This window comes from Narcine bancroftii, chromosome 5 (assembly GCF_036971445.1).
Source record: "Narcine bancroftii isolate sNarBan1 chromosome 5, sNarBan1.hap1, whole genome shotgun sequence".
NCBI lineage: Eukaryota > Metazoa > Chordata > Chondrichthyes > Torpediniformes > Narcinidae > Narcine > Narcine bancroftii.
In genome coordinates, this window is record NC_091473.1 from 106,575,189 (window position 1) to 106,595,030 (window position 19,842).

The 19,842-nt window shown below is 36.6% G+C and overlaps 1 protein-coding gene across 5 annotated transcripts in view; it reads left to right on the forward strand.

The window, feature by feature from the left end:
• LOC138763824 (uncharacterized) overlaps positions 1-19,842 on the forward strand; it is a 43,522-nt gene that overhangs the window by 14,861 nt on the left and 8,819 nt on the right. For 2 of the 5 annotated variants that reach the window (XM_069938616.1, XM_069938619.1), the window contains exons 2-7: positions 1,355-1,532; positions 6,600-6,736; positions 13,328-13,465; positions 13,618-13,726; positions 13,812-13,953; positions 19,341-19,503. In XM_069938616.1, coding sequence (XP_069794717.1) covers positions 1,355-1,532; positions 6,600-6,736; positions 13,328-13,465; positions 13,618-13,726; positions 13,812-13,953; positions 19,341-19,503 — 867 coding nt within the window. Of the gene's footprint in view, positions 1-334; positions 456-1,354; positions 1,533-6,599; positions 6,737-13,327; positions 13,466-13,617; positions 13,727-13,811; positions 13,954-19,340; positions 19,504-19,842 lie in introns of all 5 variants that reach the window. The other 3 variants (XM_069938620.1, XM_069938617.1, XM_069938618.1) reach the window with 3 other exon arrangements.

A 19,842-nucleotide genomic window follows, 5' to 3' on the forward strand; every position in this document is an offset into this window, starting at 1 on the left:
AAAGAAATAATAAATATCTGTTGAAAAACTGCATAAATTTTTTTATAGACAATCATTTTGGTGTCACCCGGTGCTGTCCACACCCCCCTAGTGATGCCAGTGAATGTCAATAGTATTGGTTAAGCACTATTCCCATTTTGTGAAAGAGTTCAATAGCTCAACTGGTTAAGAGATCCAGGTGCAGTGACAAGCGGGAAGCAAAAGTTCGGGACAGAGATTTCCAAAATAATGTTGAATGGCTATCACAGTGGATTATTTGGTGAAATTAATGCTAGTAATTACTTTTCTTATGATTCTGTGTTTCCAATGGATGTTTCTCCATGTGCACGAGCAGCAATATCGTACAACCTGTACTGCTGTAACATCCACGTGGTGGAGATGGGTGCTAATAAACAGAATCCTCATTTGGCTAAGCCTTGCCAAATGGCTTAACAGTTGACTAGGCCTCAATTATGGTGAGTGATTAAACATTTAAAATGTTGAAATTACAATTGAACAAAAACCCTGAAAACGTTTCAATAACCCTTGTCCCTTGCAACACTTCATTAAAATAAATGTGTTTGCTGTTCTCAGTGAAGATTCCCCCAGCCTTACAATTAGATAATGTGCAGCAAGCTGACAACATTGAACCAGTGACAGATTAACTACCATTCAGGCCCCTAGGCTGAGCTTTAGTGAGGCTCCCCCTGACCTTGCCCCCTTCCCCATCCTTCACTGAATAGAATAAAGTGACATTAAAAGTTTCATTAAATAACATATTTATGGGTCTCCAAAATGGTCAATGGGACTATCCAAGGGGTCACAAAATGCTAGGGGGTCGAAAGTGGGTAGAAAAATGCTGGGGTCGATTGAACTTTTGGGGTGGAAAGAATTGTAGAGCCCGAGGTACCTGGTCCTGCCCGGGAGCTCGATGTCCCCACTCCTGCCAGTTGACCGAGGTCCCCTGGGGGAAGCCCGATGTTCCCGCTCCTTCTGGGCCCCTAGGCTTAAACCTACTCAGCCTAATGGTTAATCTGCCACTGCATTGGATTCCATTCAGAAGGATTCAATGTCTTAATGCCATTGAAGGAAGGTTCACTGGCATAAATCAATGTTCCATGACATGGAAGGAGATATTTAAAAAGAATATTGAATGGTGAAGAAAGAAGAAGTAATTAGTTCTATGGTTTGACCCAGTAGTCTTTAGAGATCATTAAACATTCATCTAAAAGGAACCTTTAGATCTGAGGAAATGTGAGCTTAATGCATATTAGTATCTTTTCATATATTTTTATTATTTTATGTTCTTTGAATAGGATTAATAATTTTTCAATTGAAATATTAAAATGTATTTTATCTGGTATTTTGTTTGCAGATTTGTTTGAAAATGGAGGTGCAAAAATGTTTAAAGTTGTGTCTTTTGACACACCAACAGGTGTAGTACTTGCAATAACCTTTGCAAGCAGAGTGAAAAGTAACTACCAAATTGATTGGAAGGCTGTGCGCCACGAACACAAGGAACGAATTTTAACAACAGATATTGAACAATGCAAGTAAGTTTCCAAGAGAGAGAGAAAGAGATCATAAGTAAAGCAGAGATATTGTGTGTGTACTCAAATCACTGGGCTGATGTGTGGTATTTGTAATTGATATCTTGGAATTAAAATTGTAATTACCCAGTAATTGCCAATTTCAAAAATAATAAAAAATAATTACCACATTATAAAGCTAACCTTAATTGTGTATTAATTGCAGCTAACCTGTTTAAATTGCTCATGGCCTATGGATGTAAGTGAAAACAATGTTGGAAATTTTCATTTGGGTGTTTTTTTATTTTTATGGCCTTTGGGAGTTAAGAGTGCAGTGTGTTGCATTGCCTGGATGGCATTGAGTTTGACTATCATTGAATTTGACTCAACCATATTCATTTCTAAATGAGATCTGGATGTTGTTGGTGAGTTTAGTATTTATTGTTCATCCCTAATTGAGAAGCTGGTTGTGAGGTTGATGTTTGAACTGCAGGTGAAGATTTTCCCACATGGGGTTGGGTAGAAAGATCCAAATCCTTCCCAGCAAGGAAGAGCATTTCAATGTATCTCAGATGGTGTGTGGCTTGGAGGGAAACCTGGTAATGTTGCATCACTCTCCTAACTCATTCTTTGTAGTGAAAAGACTGGTGAACCAGAAGGTGGATTTTTGCTACAGAATACATGCCTGAAATGTTCCCACAACTAAATTATTTATGATTTAGTCTAGTAAATTTGTGATTGATAGTGAACGTAGATAGTGGGGGAAGCTATGATATTCTCTGTCAAAGAGAATTAGAAAGACTCCATCTTGCTTGATATGATTATAGTATGGATTGAGACAGAGTTATAAGAAGCAATTGAGAGTTTAGTGGCCTGATGCCAAGACAACAACCTCTCTCTCATCACCAGAGGCTGATCATAGACTTCAGAAGGAGAAAAAGATCCCACAGCTCTGTCAACATCAATGATGCTAAAGTGGAAAGATCAGATACATTCAAGTTCTTTGGAATAAGTATCTCCAATGACCTGTCTTGGGACATACACATTGACATAATAGTCAAGAAAGTGAACCAATACGTTTAATTTCTTACAAGACTAATGAAGTTCAACATGCCTTCTTGTCCTCAATGTCTTCAGGATACCAGAGTCCCTTTTTGATTCACTATTCCAAGTGAAACTTTAGACAGCCAGTCCTCTCCTCTTGAATGAACCACAGGGGCTTTGACCAGATTGAACTAAGCACTCACAACCTGTCTTCCAAATGGGGTTTTCCATAAGCTTGCCAGCTTGTTCTGATCCAGTACCAGCTGCTGTTACTGTCTGTAACACTATAGAACTGATCTCTCTCTCTCTCTCTCTCTCTCTCTCTCTCTCTCTCTCTTTCTGAAAACCAACAACTCTCTCTCTCCCTCTTTCTGAATACCAACAAGAACCTTCCTGAGTGGTAACCATTTACCTTTCAAGCAACAAAGCCTGGTGAACTTTATAAATGTTAAATTCCGTGCACAGAATTGCCTGCAACCAGTGAACTTGGAGGAATGAGAAGTGAGATTGGACAACTAGTGAACTTGGAGGAATGGGAAGTAAGATTGGACTGTGAACTACAGAACCTTTCTGAACTTACACACATATTGCATACACGTGCGCTTAGAATTAGAAGGGTGTAAGCTAGTTTAGTTAAGTTAATAGTGGTAAGTTAAAATATGATTCTGTTTTCATGTTTAAAGATAATTAAAAGCAACATTTATTTAAATAGCCATTTGTCTTGGTGAATATCTATTGCTGCTGGATTTTGGGGTCCTCTGGGCTCGTATCAGAACACACACAAACTGATTCCCTCCAATCAGCCATTTCATTGTCTTGCTGAAGAAACTCATGGGTTTTCCAAATGATAACCTCTTCTTTCAGGTCTCCAAAGAGTTCCTCTTGTTTCCCTTGTTTCAGAAGAAACACTTTAGCCAGACATTTCCTCTTGTAAGGACTTCAAGGGTTTTCAACAGGCTGAACTCAGAACTCACAACTTGTCTTCAAAATGGGGTCTTGCCAATTTGTCATGTTGCAGCCTCCAAGAGCCACTATAGAACTAACTCTCTCTCTCTCTCTCTTTCTCTCTTTCCCCCCCTCCCTCTCCAAAAGAGAAATTTTGTTTGTTTTTTTCCCTCTCTCTGCTTGCAAAACCAGAACTCCTTGCAGGGCTCCAAACCCAATCTTTGAAAGATCTTATCAGCACTGGAGCCCAGACTCCTCCATTTGCACCTGCATTTGAAAATTCCTTTCAAGGTTTTTCATTGTCTTTGCAAAGGCACTCGGTGTCTCAATGTCTCACTTTCAGCAAAGCTCTTGCATTTTAAATGAGAACTCTTTTGTGAAGTGTTACTCTGTTTGTGAAGTGACCTGCACACCAAACCCCCACAATCTATCTCTTTTAAAGACATATTAATATATAATATAAAATACCCTGTAACGTGTCATCAAATTTTCAATGACACTACAGTAATTGCCCCATAAGCAACAATGATGAGTCATGCTATTGAGAAGATTTTCATGATATGGTGCAAAAATAACAACCTGAGTCTCAATGTAAACAAGATGAAGAAGATGATAGTGAACTTCAGGAGGACCAGAGACAACCACCCTCCATTGCACATTAATAGCTCAGCAGTGGAAAAAGTAGACAGCACCAAGTTTCTAAAAGATCACTTAAGTATGGTGAATGGTACTTGATAACATGAATGTGATATGTCTATGTAATTTTGTCATTTTGAAATTATTGGCCAAAGTGGAATAAGGTCACAGAACCAAAATGCTGACTCTTCTCACACAGATACTGCTTGATCTGGCGCATTTTTTCAGTATTTCCTGTTTTTGTTTCAAATTTCTAGCAATTGCAGGTTCTTGGATCTTTTTCTTTCTTTTAAAATTATTTTAAATGGTTTTAATCAGAAAAACAAACAAGAAAGCAGTATATCAATTGCAATGAAAGCTTTGCAGATTTACAAATAATAACATGTGGTACAGTAGCAATATTACTTGATTTTAAATCCAATAAATGGTAATACATATAATATCATAAGAGATAAGTAAGAAAAAAATGAAAAGTAAAATTGAAACCCAAAGCAATCAAGGTTAAAATTCTATTGTATGTAGCGTTAGATTCGAACAAGCATCCTCAGGGGATCTGAACAAGCAGGCCTCAGGGGATCTGAACAAGCAGGCCTCAGGGGATCTGAACAACCAGGCCTCAGGGGATCTGAACAGCAACCTCAGGGGATCTGAACAAGCAGGCCTCAGGGGATCTGAACAAGCAGGCCTCAGGGGATCTGAACAAGCAGGCCTCAGGGGATCTGAACAAGCAGGCCTCAGGGGATCTGAACAAGCAGGCCTCAGGGGATCTGAACAGCAACCTCAGGGGACCTGAACAAGCAGGCCCAGTGACGTTCATCATCACACCTAACTAGTCAAATTTTAGAAATTAAAAATGGGCCCCAAGTCTTATAAAAATAAATCTTGATTTTCATGGCTAATTTTGCCTAATTTTCTCCAGATTTAAAAAGGACATAATATCTAATAACCATTGATGATGTGTAGGTGGGAACTCTTCTTTCCATTTTAACAGAATTGCTCTTCTTGCTAATAAAGTGGAGATTGTTATAACCTGTCTTTGATTAGAAGATAAAATAATATTTATTTATATCTTTAGAAAAACCAAATAGTGCAATTACCAGACATAGATCTAAAGAGATCCTAAATATGATTGAAGAAGTTCTAAAAATGTTGGTCCAATATTTTTGAAAATTAGGGCAAGTCCAAAACAAAGAGGTATCAAATATTTTACATTTGACACAAAATGAACTAATATCAGAATAAATTCAAGCAAGTTTGACTTTGGAGAAATGTAAATGTTGTGGCATTTTGAATTGAATATGACTCTGCTTAGTGTACAATGATGAATCGTAAATCAGGCCCAAAAATTGAAGTCCATTCTTCCTCTGAGAAAGAGATATTCAGATAATTCTCCCATTCAGTTTTAATTCCAATTAATGAAATTTCTTTCATATTCAGTAGTTTATAATATAAAGCAGATATCATGCCTTTATGAGTAAATTTTAACTCGAATAGTTTCTCGATTAAAATTTGGGTCAGGTAGAGTAGGAAATGTTAAAAGTTTAGAGAAAACAAAATGTTGAATTTGATAGTATCTGAAATAATGTCTATTTGATAGGTTAAATATTGTCCCCAGTTGTTGAAGAGATATAAAATATTGTTGTATAAAAGAACTTTAAAACTATTAATATATAAAAAATTCCATTCTTGAAAACTGGCATCTAAAATAGCTGGTTGAAATAAATAATTAGATATTATAGGACTTGAATATATAAATCCCGTAAATCCCAAAAATTATCTGAATTGATTCTAGATATTCAATCTGCTCATAAGTACTTCTGAGGGACTTCAACTCCATCTCAATCCAATTAGGATATTCATCTGTCTTTTCACAATGCAAAAAGGAACATATTTCTTAAGTTTATAGCCCAATAGTAAAAAATGGAAATTAGGTAGGGCTAATCCCCCATTATTTCTTGTGTTCTGAAGATACCTTTTATTCAATCTAGGCTTCTTGTTTTGCCATACATATGACATAGTCCTTTTTTGACAATTTCAAATCAATTATTTAGAAATGAATATTGGCAGTGATTGAAAGAGTTATTAAAAACTTTTGGTAGAATATTCATTTTAACCAAATTAGTATGACCAATCATAATCAATGAGAGTGCCGACCATCCTGTAAGAATTGACTTGGTTTAGTTTGGTTTACTAAAAGTGCAAAGTTTTCTTTAAAAATATTTTTATAATTCTTAGTTATAATAATGCCTCGGTATTTAAATTGTTCATTCACTATTTTGACTGGATATTTAAAATAACGTTCCAGTGTACCCTTCAATGGTAGTAATTCAGTCTTACTAGCAAATCTGCTAAAATGAGAAAGTAATGACAGCATATGGATTTTTAAATATATTTGAAATACAGTTGCAGAATTACATAGGAAAAAAATATGCAATTATAATTAGCACACTTTTTCCTTATTTATAGGGATAAACTGTGGTGCAATGCACCAGGATCACCATATAATTATGTTGAAGTAATTCTGCAAAGCCTTGATGAATCTAGAAAATTTATTAAAATGGTTAATATTGAACCACTTAAGTATCGAGGATATGATCCTTCAGGTAAGGTGATATCAGAGTTTATTTTCAGATTTCAACAAACAATAATGTTTTTTAGACATACAGCATGGTAACATGCCATCAGGCCCATGAGCTCGTGCTCTCCAAATACACCAAACCCATATATTTTTGAAGGTTGGCAGGAAACCGGAGCACCTGGAGGCAATCTACATAAACATGGGAAGATATACAAATTCCTCACAGACAATGCCGAATTTGAACCTGGTCACTGGTGCTGTCATGGTGTTGCACTAACCACTATTCTAACCGTGCTGCCCTTGATGCAGATTAACTATTTTTAAACAGCAATTTTATATTTATCTTAATTGTATATTAAAATTCTATTTTTATCTCAGAACATGGGCATGAGCATGTTAGGGCAGGAAAGTTAGTGTAGTGGTTAGCGCAATGCCGTTGCAGCGCCAGTTACCTGGGTTAAAATCTGGCGCTGTATGTAAGGAGTTTGGTACGATCTCCCAATGTCTAGGTGGATTTCTTCTGGGTTTTCTGATTTCCAGCATGGGGTTGTAGGGTAATTAGGCAGCATGGATTTGTGGGCCGGAAAGGCTGTATGTCGAATTAAAATATTAAAATAATGGCCAAGGAGTTCTTGAGCATCCATGTGAGTAAATTCAGCGGGTGCTGTCGAGAGAAATGCAAATGACCATTTTATCCCCATGTTGTGAATTTCTATAGCATCTGAAAATTAGACCTGGGAACAGGTCATAAAAGATGGTAAGTGTTAGGGAGGGTCACCTTCAGGAAATATTTAAGCAATAGTTGGGGACCTGGAGGGGAATATTCACTGGGAGTGAGATTAGAAATAAAGGGTTGGGGATTTTTTTTTAAATTATTGAGGCCTAAGGACATGTGCTAGATAGATCTTCATAAATTGGGAAGGGAGTGCACTGCACCTCCAGGCAGTTGGAGGTCCAATCTCCATTGAAGATTGGTGTTTTCTAATCAGGAACAGTGATCCTGTAAGTGGCTGAGAAAGTGGAGATAAGTGTGTAAACTTTTGCAACCTCAAGTGAAGGAAGGAGAAAATTTGGTGTTTCTCATATCCTTCTATTCCCTACGGAGGGCAGTATTCAACTCATCAGAGAAGTTGCCAAACCAAGAAATAAAATAACGAAGTGGAGATGCTGGAAATATGAAAACCAGTAAACTGTAAATGCTGGAAGTGTTCAGCAGGTCAAGTTCACATTACTACACATATCCATGCTACCAGGAACAGCTACACTTAGTTTGAACAGAGTAAAATCAGTTTTCCAAGTACAAAACTCCATATAATTTTTCATTCCCTCTCTTCAGCCTGAAATCTTTCAGTCAAAGGGCATTCCACTCTTAACAATGGATAATAAGAAAGGCTGTTTGTATTTGTATAGCATCTATAAAGTCATAAAGTGTTCCATGGCATTTTCCAGGAGTGTTCAGAAGCAAAATTTGCATGATCATATATGGGAATATTATGGCAGCTGACCAAAACTTCAGTCAAACAGAAAGGTTTTGAGATGTATCTTAAGACAGATAGGATATGGGATATAGCTGAAACATGCGTGGTCACACAATTAAACCCTTGGTTTCATAAGAGGTCAGAATTTATAAATCAATTACCTCAGAAGGTTGCGAGTGGTGATAACTGGTCAGGGGAAGGGTTTTTATGATGTACAGTATTTTTTTTTAAGTGGCAAACATACTGCAGAGTTACTACAGGGGTTGGAGTGAGGTGGGAAAATTCAGAAAGTTACTTACAAAATGGAAAAGTAATCAAGAGAAAAGATTCTTTAGAGAATAGGGAACTGTAGTTCAAAATTTCTCTCTTATTGGATGTGTGAATTTTACCCCCAGAAGTGGAAAGGAATGTTGATCGATTCAACAAAGACAATGAAATCAAAAGGAAAGGGCAAGGTGAACTGAAATACTGCTGCTGGAACCTAGTAGAAAGTTGGAGAAAGAAGATTAATGACCTTGCTAACAGTGCAAATCAATGACCAAAGTAATAAGTGCATCTACCAACAAGTACTCCTAGAACTTCCTACTGCTCCAACACTTTTACAGATCTTGCACAAGATCTAGCGGCTTACATTGCCATCTTTTATATGACAGATAGGTCATACAGATCTCATTGCTCAGCTTTCACAAACAGGCATCCCTTTCACTTGGCAGCAAGCAATCACTAACTACAGCAGCAGACTAAATTAGAACTGCCCAATCATGTACTTTTCCTCTCCCTAGAGTGGTATTATATCACTCTCTTCTAATCAATTGAGGCAAGTGTCAAAGGACCTCTTAAGTTCCACTACATGAGATTCAAAAGGGTGCATGCATGGGGCAGGCCTTTTTTTCTGAAATCTTGCACAACTGCAGAAATTATGAAGAAAGCTTTGGGAGGCTCAGAAACCCAGGGATTCAAAGAGGATCTTGTTGAGATCATACTGGTGATTTAAAGTCAGATTTAAAGCATTGAATCCATGCTGCTGAAGACTCAACTGCGCTGGGTGGGTCACTTCTCCAGAATGGAGGACCATCGCCTTCCCAAGATCGTGTTCTATGGCGAGCTCTCCACTGGCCACCGAGACAGAGGTGCACCAAAGAAGAGGTACAAGGACTGCTTAAAGAAATCTCTTGGTGCCTGCCCCATTGACCACCGCCAGTGGGCTGATCTCGCCTCCAACCGTGCATCAGTTCGGCGGGCAGCCACCTCCTTTGAAGAAGACCGCAGAGCCCACCTCACTGACAAAAGACAAAGGAGGAAAAACCCAACACCCAACCCCAACCCACCAATTTTCCCCTGCAACCGCTGCAACCGTGTCTGCCTGTCCCGCATCGGACTTGTCAGTCACCCACGAGCCTGCAGCTGACGTGGACATTTACCCCCTCCATAAATCTTCGTCCGCGAAGCCAAGCCAAAGAAGAAGAACTGATATTTTGGGAAGTGTTTAGTATGATTGAGTTGTTAGGCAAGTTAATTTGATTGTGAGAAAGATACTTGCTGGGGGTGAGGAGACTAAAAGAGTCTGGGAGAAGAAAGGAAAGAAGTTTGGGTCAACAGTGCAGGGAAAACGTGGAGATCATTAGCAATAACGGTACTAGTGAGAGGTGTGGCTTCAACTTAAAATACTGTCATCTTGCTGGACTCGATAAGGAACAAATCTACACTATCCTTACCATTTTGTTAGATATTTCTCGGTGCATAGTTTGTGAAAAAACAATTGAACAAATTGTTAATCGCCTTATAAATCACTGCAGCAGTTTCTTAATTCATCGCTTCTAGCTACTTCAATTATTGTTCCAATACTTTCTAAAGCAGTCATAACGTTATTTTTTAAATCAGATTGTGAGTAGTATGCTGGAATGCATAAAGTTTCTACCATTATTTTGTAGTTTGGCTGCCCATGGTTTCTTGATCGTTGCAATCCATCCAATGAAAATAACGTACCTTAGATTAATGAAGATAAAAAAAATGTTAATAACTTGATAAGAAATTATTTCAATTTGTGAGGCAAACCAATGCCTTTCACCAGTGACTCTTGTTATGAGTTGTATTTTGTATTTTATATATATAACTATGTTTTTAAAAGAGATAGATTGTGGGGGGGTTAGAGTAGACCACTTCACAAACAAACATTAACATTTCACAAAAGACATTTGAAATGCAAGAGCTACGCATAAGCAGAGGCTTCACAAGCACAGTGACTTTACAGAAACTTTGAAGAATGCCTCAGAGATTTCACAAGTAGGTGTTAATTGGGCTGCTGTTGTGGAATAAATGGACTATCGGCTTTAAAGCAACAGTTGCCCAGGCTCAGAGACTGATTCTGGTGCCAGCAATCTGTCTGGTTGCAGTTTGCTTTTCTAAGAGGAGTCATGAGGCTTTGCAAACAGAGAGATAGAATAAAGTGATTCTTTGGAGATAGCGAGAAAGAGAAGGCAGTTCTACTGTTCTGCGGTAGCTTTTGCAGGCTGCAACATGGCAAGTTGGCAGGCTTGTTGAAAACCCCATTTTGAAGATGGTTTGTGAGTTCTAAGTTCAGCCTTTCAAAACCCTTGTAGTCCTTACAAGAGGAAATGGCTGGCTAGAGTGTTTCTCTTGAAATAAGGGAAACAAGAGGAACTCTGTGGTGACCTGGAAGAAAAGGTTATCATTTTGAAAACCCATGATAGGGCAAGTTTCTTCGACAAGACACTGAAGTGGCTAATCGGAGGAAATCAGTTTGTGTATGTCCAACGAGCAACATATCTCTCTGAAACCAAAGAGAACCTTGCTGAACAATAACCACTGACCTTGAATGCACCAAAGCCTGGTGAACATTCATAAATGTTCAATTCTGTGCACAGTATAAGAATTGCCCGATACTGGTGAACTTGGAGGAGTAAGAAGAGAGATTGCACAGTGATTCAAAGAACTTTCCTGAACATATACACATTAAATACATGTGCATTTAGAATTGGAAGAGAGTTAAGTTAGGTTAAGTTAATAGTAATAAGTTAAAGCTTGATCCTGTTTTTTATGTTTAAGGAAAATTAAAAGCAACTCTTATTTAAGTAACCATTTGTCTTGGTGAATTTCTATTACTGCTGGGTTTTGGGGTCCTGGGCTTGTAACACTCTATATACTTGAAAATGCATCATGTGGAAAGGTTAATAACTTGATGATCATGTACATTGGGAAATCAGCAATATATTTGTGAACTGTAGAATGAATGCTTTGCCGTGCTTTTGGAAATTAATCCAGTGCAATGTTTGAGATAGTTTACAGAATAATCCACAAGGTTACCACTGACTACATTTGTTGTTTTATCTGCACCATCTTAATTCTACAATATATTTGAGTCACTTTAAAAAAAACATTTTAAGAAGTGAACTTTTGCACTTGACTCCCCTCCAGATCATAAAACAATATTTACAGAAATGTTAATAAAATGAAAAATGTAGTGAACATAAGAAATAGGAGCATGAATAGGCCATCTGGCCCATCAATATTCATTCAATAAGATTATGGCTGATCTGGCTGTGGACTCTGTTCCATTTACTTGCTTGTGCTCCATAAGCCTTAAATTTATTGGTTCCTTAAATATATTGAATGAGTCAGCTTCTATTGCTTCCTTGGGCAGGGATTTCCATAGATTCACCACTCGTTGGAAGAAACAGTTCCTCCTTATCTATCTCTTAAATCTATTCCCCTGAATCTTGAGGCTATGTTCCATAATTCTAGTCTCACCTGCCAGTGGAAACAACTCTGCTTCTATATTACTTATTCCTTTCAACCCGACTTGTTGAAGGCTGCACGAACTAAGCCTGCAGCGGCCCCTCAGGTTCAGGGAACATACTTCTTCACCCTTAATTGGTGAGTTTTTATAACATCTCGATGTAACCTTTCTCCATGTACAATTGTCTGGTTTCTGAAAATTGATTGTATGTTGCTTTGTATTGTTAGCCAGTTTTTGTACCGGGTCGGGGGAATTTAATCTTGTTTTTAATAGTGTTAATGGTGACAAATAACCTGATGCTTAATATAATAATCCCCCCCCTTCTTCCAAATTCCAATCAGTATAGCCCCAATCTCTCATCATAAACGAACCCATTCATTTCCAGAATCCACCTGATGAAAGCAAGGAGAATTCCAATAAGAAAAACAATAAACTATTTTGCCTTTTAAAAGCACCTTCATCTAAGTATCTTCTTCACTTTTATTCTATAACATCTCTGTAGATAGAGAGTAAATCTGAGGCAAATTATGCAAATTTATTCAAACTATTCATAGAATTGCATTGAAAATACAGTAATGGGTCAGTAGACCATTTAATCCCTGCTGCTGATTATATTCCACTTGGGCCGCCTATTGTTTTCTTTTCCATTATTCTGAAGAGTGTTATCTAATGTTTTCTTAAATGTACATATGCCGTGTCCTTAAATCACTACATTTAAATAAAATCATTTTAACATTAATTTTGTTTTGCAACAGATTTACACTCTAAGGAATTACATAGGACACATGTTGCCTACCTTTCAAATTGATCATTAATAGAATGTAGCAGACCAGTGATCTCTGATTCTGCTGTGGTTTAGGTGCTATTCTTCTGGCTTGAAACCTTGTGCATCTTAGATAAATACACTGCAAGTGTGAATCAACTTTACAAATTGATAAATAATTTAGGATAATTGCTGTCCAAAGAAAATAATTTCCAATTGTTTGTAGTTCTCAAAATATATCAGTAACAAGGATACAATCATTGTCTTCGATCAAAATTGCATTCCTTTACTCATTTTAACTAGACAAAGGTATGCAGTATTGGCACGAGACACATCCAAATATTACGAGATATCTACAAGCCTTCCTATGGGTAATTGAAGATGCTCATTATATCTTGACCATAAATGTGTCATGACAGAGCAAGTTTATTTGTGAAGCAGATAGGAGGAATAAGCCCAGTTAAAGTGGTTCCTTTTGTAATCCTTGTCCTTTAGCCACATTAGAGAATTTTGCACTTCATTTATAGAATCTCTTGTATGGATATGGTTTTTAAAAAAATATAAATCAATAAGAACAAATTACAATTTTGATTTTGCTATTTTTAAAATTTGCTTTAGCAATTAAAGAGAAACATGGCTGTGATGCTGATCCATGCATGAATAATGGAAAGTGTGTTTTAAGACCAGAGAGCTCACTTGGATATGTATGCATTTGTTCCCCTGGATATTCTGGAGAGCTCTGTCAATGCGCTGCAAGTAAGTTATTTAGTAAAAATCATCGGTAACATTGTTTTTAGCATATGTTGTTATCTCTGTATGCACATTTCACTGTAGATATTTTACCTTTTATATAGATTTCTAAATTAATGCTAGCAATCTTTTTTCTGTGGCAATTGTGCTTCTCTTAGCAGAAATAAATAATTCTAGATCTTCGTTTCTAACTTCTGGATGTGTTGTGGTACTGCTTCTCCTCATTGCATTAGGATACCTTATTTACTTGCATTTTTTCAGGGAAAGGTAAGAATTTTCATCACCACCTCCTTTTTACAAAACAATCTTTTATTACATGTTCTGATCAGGCTATTATTCTTTTTCTTTAAAGTTGTAGGAAACGTCATTATACAGGTGATAAAGCAACAAAGGATCATCAATCACATTCAAGACTGCCACCCAGAGGTCATAAACACGAGTTTTCAGAATCTAGAATTTCCAGATACAAGGATACAGAATCGCCTGCACAAAAGGTTCTTAGCCAGCATTACATTAATCTCTAGTTTAGTAGAGTTGACAAACGGAAAGGACTTTTAAAACTTTAAAAGTTCAGACTGTAAGGACTTTTTTAATTCTGCAAAGCTTTTGCTTTGAAAAGTGAATAAAGTACTATTTTCCTTTAAGACAAATTAATTTAAGCTTCATTGGTAAAATTAATATTTTGGTCACTTCGTGAAGGACAAAGACAATTCTCCAAGCACAAATCCAGTTAAATAAACCAGCAGAAGTCATCTCAGTGAGCCAGAAATGTTGAATAATCTCAACAGAACATCACAGCATTTTATCAAGCCTGAACTGTTCATCTTTGATCAGACAATTTATTTTCCACCCATCAGAAATATACCAGTTCAGTACTTTCCGATGAAATGACTAACAAATGTAAGACAAGCATTTATTCTAATTAATTTGTGGACCTTTTCAAGAAACAATTGTATTCACAATATTTATCCTTCGAGATATAGCTTGTGCTTTTGCTATAACATTGGTTTTAAAACCTTTAGCTTAAAAATGTTAAATTTTGATTGGATCAGAGAATAATATTTCTCCTAATTTGGAAATGTAATAATATGATAACTTTTCTGGTGTTTGAGAGCCAGAATATTGATGAAATAAATTACATATGAAGGTTGAGATATGTGGGACAGATTTGTTGATAGGATATTTTTGAAGAGAAGATTAATGAGATTGCTATGGATTTTGACAAGCATTTTTGTCTAGTTGCTGAGTGTATGAATGGGAAAAAGCAAAAGTGTCATTAAAATATAATGAATTAAATATTAAATCCTGTAAAATTCTATTTTCTAAATATAATCTTGAATATTTGTTGGAAGGAAACAATTCTGCACTTGGGTCAAGAAAGATATGTACAATGAAATCTGCAATGTATTCCAGTGTAGCCCAGTAAACTTAACATGTTTCATTTCCAATATTCTTAAACCAAGGCATTTTCTTCTAGGTACATTAATATTGTTAGGTTGTTCCATATTTTTCATAATTGTATTTATCAAAAGACATGCATTTCTTTGAAAACTAGTCTTAGTCTAACCATATTATCTTTGATCCAACCTCCAATTTCTTTCTTTTTCAATCTTTTTATTAGTTTTAACCTATGTAAAATACATAGGTATATATGATAATAATGATAAAGTAGATTAATATCAAATTACAAATATAAAATAACAGTAAACAGGGTACATATTAAATGTCCATGCTACATGTACATGCTATTAAATGGAAAGGGAAAAAAAACTCATGCTCCTAATCTAAAAATCAAACACCACCCTATCTCTGGCCAAATTAAGGAGTCCACTGCTGATAGTAATATTTATGGGATCAAAAGAAGAAAAGATAATTGATCTACAAGTTTTGAAAATAATTAAGAAAAGGACCCCAAAGAGATAGAAAGTTGTAGAACACCTACAAGAGAAAGACAGGCCATCACATCTGACAACCATTGAGTATAAGTGGGAGGGGCAATATCCTTTCATCTCAGCAAAATGGCCTTTCTAGCAATGAGGGAAGCGAAAGCCACCACATGGATTGTGAAACAGTCAGTATTAAATTCACTGACCCACTCACTCCAAAAATAGCAGTGAAAGGACTAGGAGTCAAATTAATATTAAGAACTAATGATAAAGTACAAAATACCCTTTGCCAGAAATTAAAGATAGAATGGCATCAACCTCGAATTTCTAAGAACCTTTTTATTAAAGACCAAGGCAATAATCAGTTTATAGTCTATAATGTACATATGCACTGAAATTCTTACTTGCTGCAGGTGAACAGGTACTTTATATATAAAAAAAGATAACTGCAAAAATGACTAAAAACAACTGAAATAGTATATTTAATATAATTAAAAAGACAATAAATAAAAAAATTAAATGTTCAGTTACCCTAGTTAAAAAAAGTGACTCTGGATTGGCCAGAAAAAAGCAGAAATCTGGCTCCATTTCAGGATGAGGAGTTTATTCTCAGCTAAAAGAAAAATCTAATGTCATTCAACATGTAAAAAAAATCCAGAAAAATATGAGTTAATGCATTTGTGCAAATAAACAGGCAGATGTACCATTATATACCATGAAAAGTGAGAACTGAGCCCAAATGAATACTACCACTAACACCTTTTTGTTCATTAAAATACTTAGTACCAATTACCCTTTGCTTCATACCACTGACTCCATTTTGTTTGCAACTTGTTATATTTCCCTGGATGCCTTGGCTTTTATTTATTGAACAACAAATTACTGGAAAGATATGGTGACCAGGACAGGTCACTGGAGATGTTTACTCCTAGGAACTTAAAGCTATCTACTATCTTCACTACAGTGCAATTGATGTGGACAGGAAAGAGAACTCACCTCTTTTCTAGTCATTTTCATCACCAGTATCAATTGTAAATTGGACATGCACAACTCAGCTTGACTCCAAAAAGATGCTGTGCCTTGTTTAAAGCAGGCGAAATCCAGGAATTTTGGGTCTTCTTCCAGAGTCTAAATTTATAAGGATTTAAATATATTGATCTGAGTGCTAAGTGAAACCAACGTATAGGTGGCTGTTGGTGTAGAATAAGGAAGATCTTAGAACTCAATTTGCTAATTCAGTCGCATTCATTGCCAACTTCTAAGGGAGAATACCTGGGACTACTGAATATGGCTCAGAAGGTGACCATTCAAACTATCTCAATGCTTTTCACAAACTTGCATTGCTTCAAATATTAATTGTTTTAAAAGAAACAATTATTTCTGCTTCAACCTGTCCCTAAAAACATGCATTCCATCCACCAAGCATATGTGTAAAAGATCTATTTCCTTGCCTCTCTTCCCTCTCTATTACCAATAAATCTTAATTTTTCAACTCTTGAACATGAGACATAGATTAACAGTGGTCGAGACAATTCTTATGCAATGGAATAGGAAGTATCAACCATTAAACTATCCACTTTGATCTTCATATCTGGCTGCTACTGCACAGGAAGAATATTCAAGGTTTATGCTGGACTTCTCCATGGCCTATGACGTTGAACAAGTATTTTCCATTCACCCTGCTAGAATGGTCCCTTGTAGACCATTCCAAATAAGTTGTTATTTGAGTCATTTGTAATAAAACTTGTGCATGTCATCATCTCAAAGAATTAGTGTCTAAATAGCTGATTTTCTTCAGTCCAACTGTAAACTAACTACTTTTGTATAGTAAATTCCAACCTATTTGAGCTCCAATGCCTGTTTGAATCACGGTGTAACATAATGTTTCCTCTCACTGTTCCAACATTGCTTTTGGAATTCTTGGGTAAACAAAAGGAGGTTACAAGGGTCAGGTTCTGGAAAGAGAAGAGATGGTAGATAATGCATGAATCTTCTGCACCTTGTAAAACAGAAGAGATTGTTCATTGATTTGGAACCCTCACTTCTTCCCCTGCCGCCTTCCCCGAGCTCCGTCTCCTTTTGCACAGACATAATTCTCACCTCTCTCCTTATCATATCTAATTAACATCTTTTGTTGGTCTGGATTCCTCCCCCAGACAGCATTGTCTATATTCTGAGATTTCCTGGGTTTTTTTTTTGCTTATTCCTTGAAGAAGGGCTTAGGCCCAAAATGTCGGCAATATATCTTAATCTCCTGTGGATGCTGAAAGACCTGCTGAGTTTCTCCAGCATTTTGGTGTGTTTTTACTAAAATATGTAATTTGGATTAGGTTTGAGAATACTTAATATGGACTCTGTCATGGCTGCATTAATTATGACCAATGCTGTCACCTCTGGGAGCTATGATATAGTCACACACATCTCTTGTTCACATGATAAAACCACACCAGTTAAGTGGCCTTTTGTCCTGAAAGAGAGAAGACAAATGGACTTGTTGGTCCCCTGCAAAGAGTGGACATGAATCTTCTCCCCAGCCATCTCAAAGCCAATCCACTGTTTTCCTGTTTGATGCTATCTTTATGGCTACCAGCAGTGACCTCTGCATTGACTTTCCACGTCTAGGTGCAGACTTTTTTAAAGTCATCGGAACTAAATGTGCTGAAGTATAATCATCAACTGATAATATATTTACATACATACATTTAGCGGTGGCATCCAAATACAAATTTCTACCTCAAAGTCCAGACTTTTCAGGAATAGGGGAGAAATTCTGCCCACAAACAGAGGTAAGTTTTTGTAAATATCTTCAACAAACAGTCATTGATGCAAGCCAATTTGTTAGTTTTCCATCTTGGTTTTTTTCCTACATGTTAAAAGATTTGAGGCAAAATGGTTACATGAATACATGCCATCATGTCATTAAATAGTAGAACAGACTCAAAATTGTTTTCAATCCCTTTTGCAGGATGTAGGGGTATACAATGGAAGTGGGGGCATCACTTGATCAATTGTGGTTAAAATCTCTTGGTTCAACATTAATTGAAACTAAGTAATTAAACCTTTTCTCAGTGGAAACTGGAGTACATATTGAAAATCTAAACAGGCAGGACCTGACACACTTGGGAAGGGTTTTCAGGTTTCTGGATGCTATGAACAAGTTGGTAATATTTTAAAGGACCCTCATCACCCTGGTCACAATCTCTTCTCACTGCTACCTTTAGACAGGAGGTACAGAAGCCTGAAGACCAGCACCTCTATGTTGAAGAACAATTTTTTTTCAACTGTTATCAGGCTCTTGCTCCTTTCCCTTATTACAGTAATCATGGACTGCTCCAACACCACAAAATTGAGTAGAAGAATGAGGTGAGATTTGATAGAGGCATACAAAATGGTGCCTCTATAAAGATAGAGTAAATGCAAGTAGGTTTTTTCCACTAGTGAGATGCAAACCAAAGGACATGGGTTAAGGGTAAAGGGAAGAAGTTTAGGAAGAAATTTTTCACGCAAGGTGGTGGGAGTATGGAATGAGCTGCCAGCTGAAATGGTGAATGTGGGCTCCCTTTTAACATTTAACAAACGTTTTGACAGGTACATTGATGGGAAGGGTAGGGAGGGATAGGGAATGGGTGCAGGTCAGTGGGATTAGGCAGAATAATATTTTGGCACAGACTAGAATGGCTGAAGGCTCTGTTTTCTGTGCTGTAACGTTACCTAGTTCTAAAAGGACTGTTTGCTCTATTGCAGTCATTTTTTTTTCTTGCACTGAAATAACTGAACCTCTAATTTGATGAGGTCAGGATAAAAGGAAAACCACCCCTCCAATGTATGTACAGTATCAGGCAAGAAACAGGCTTTGAGCCCATGACCATATTATTTTAATTTAAGTGCAAGGTCACTGGAGTCTCTCGCATTAAATGTACTTGCAACACAAAAAGAATAAAGATATATGACTTATCAGCATGTCTAAAGGTTATATTGTCAAATTTTATTGGCAGGATGAACAGAAAAGTGTTAGTTTTCAAGTTAAAGCAGTACAACATGACTTTGAAAATCCAGACTTTTATAACAACGACGAAAGTCCAAGTGAGATTGACGTGAACTTGAAAGAAAAACTTGCCTTAACTGACATCAGAACAAGTGACCCTAAATGTCTAACAGGTAACTTAGATTGGAAATATTTAGCATGTTGATATGTCTTAAATATAAAACACGAAAGGTACATGGAGCGTAGATCAATAGCCCATCCCAGTGTGAGAAATATCGTTTTATAACTCCAGTGATTAATTTTTTTCGTGATTACTGTAGATAATTTCACAGCATAATCTTTCACAAAGCATATATGCTCTTACATTCCAAGTATTGAGTAGATCATCTGCTTTCCTACTGGAAAGTAAAATAAAGTCACGGGACAGTCAAAATCATTTTCACGTTTACTTTGGGATAACATTAAACTGACATTTAAAGGTGTTTTGAAATATCTATTTCTTGAGGTATGGG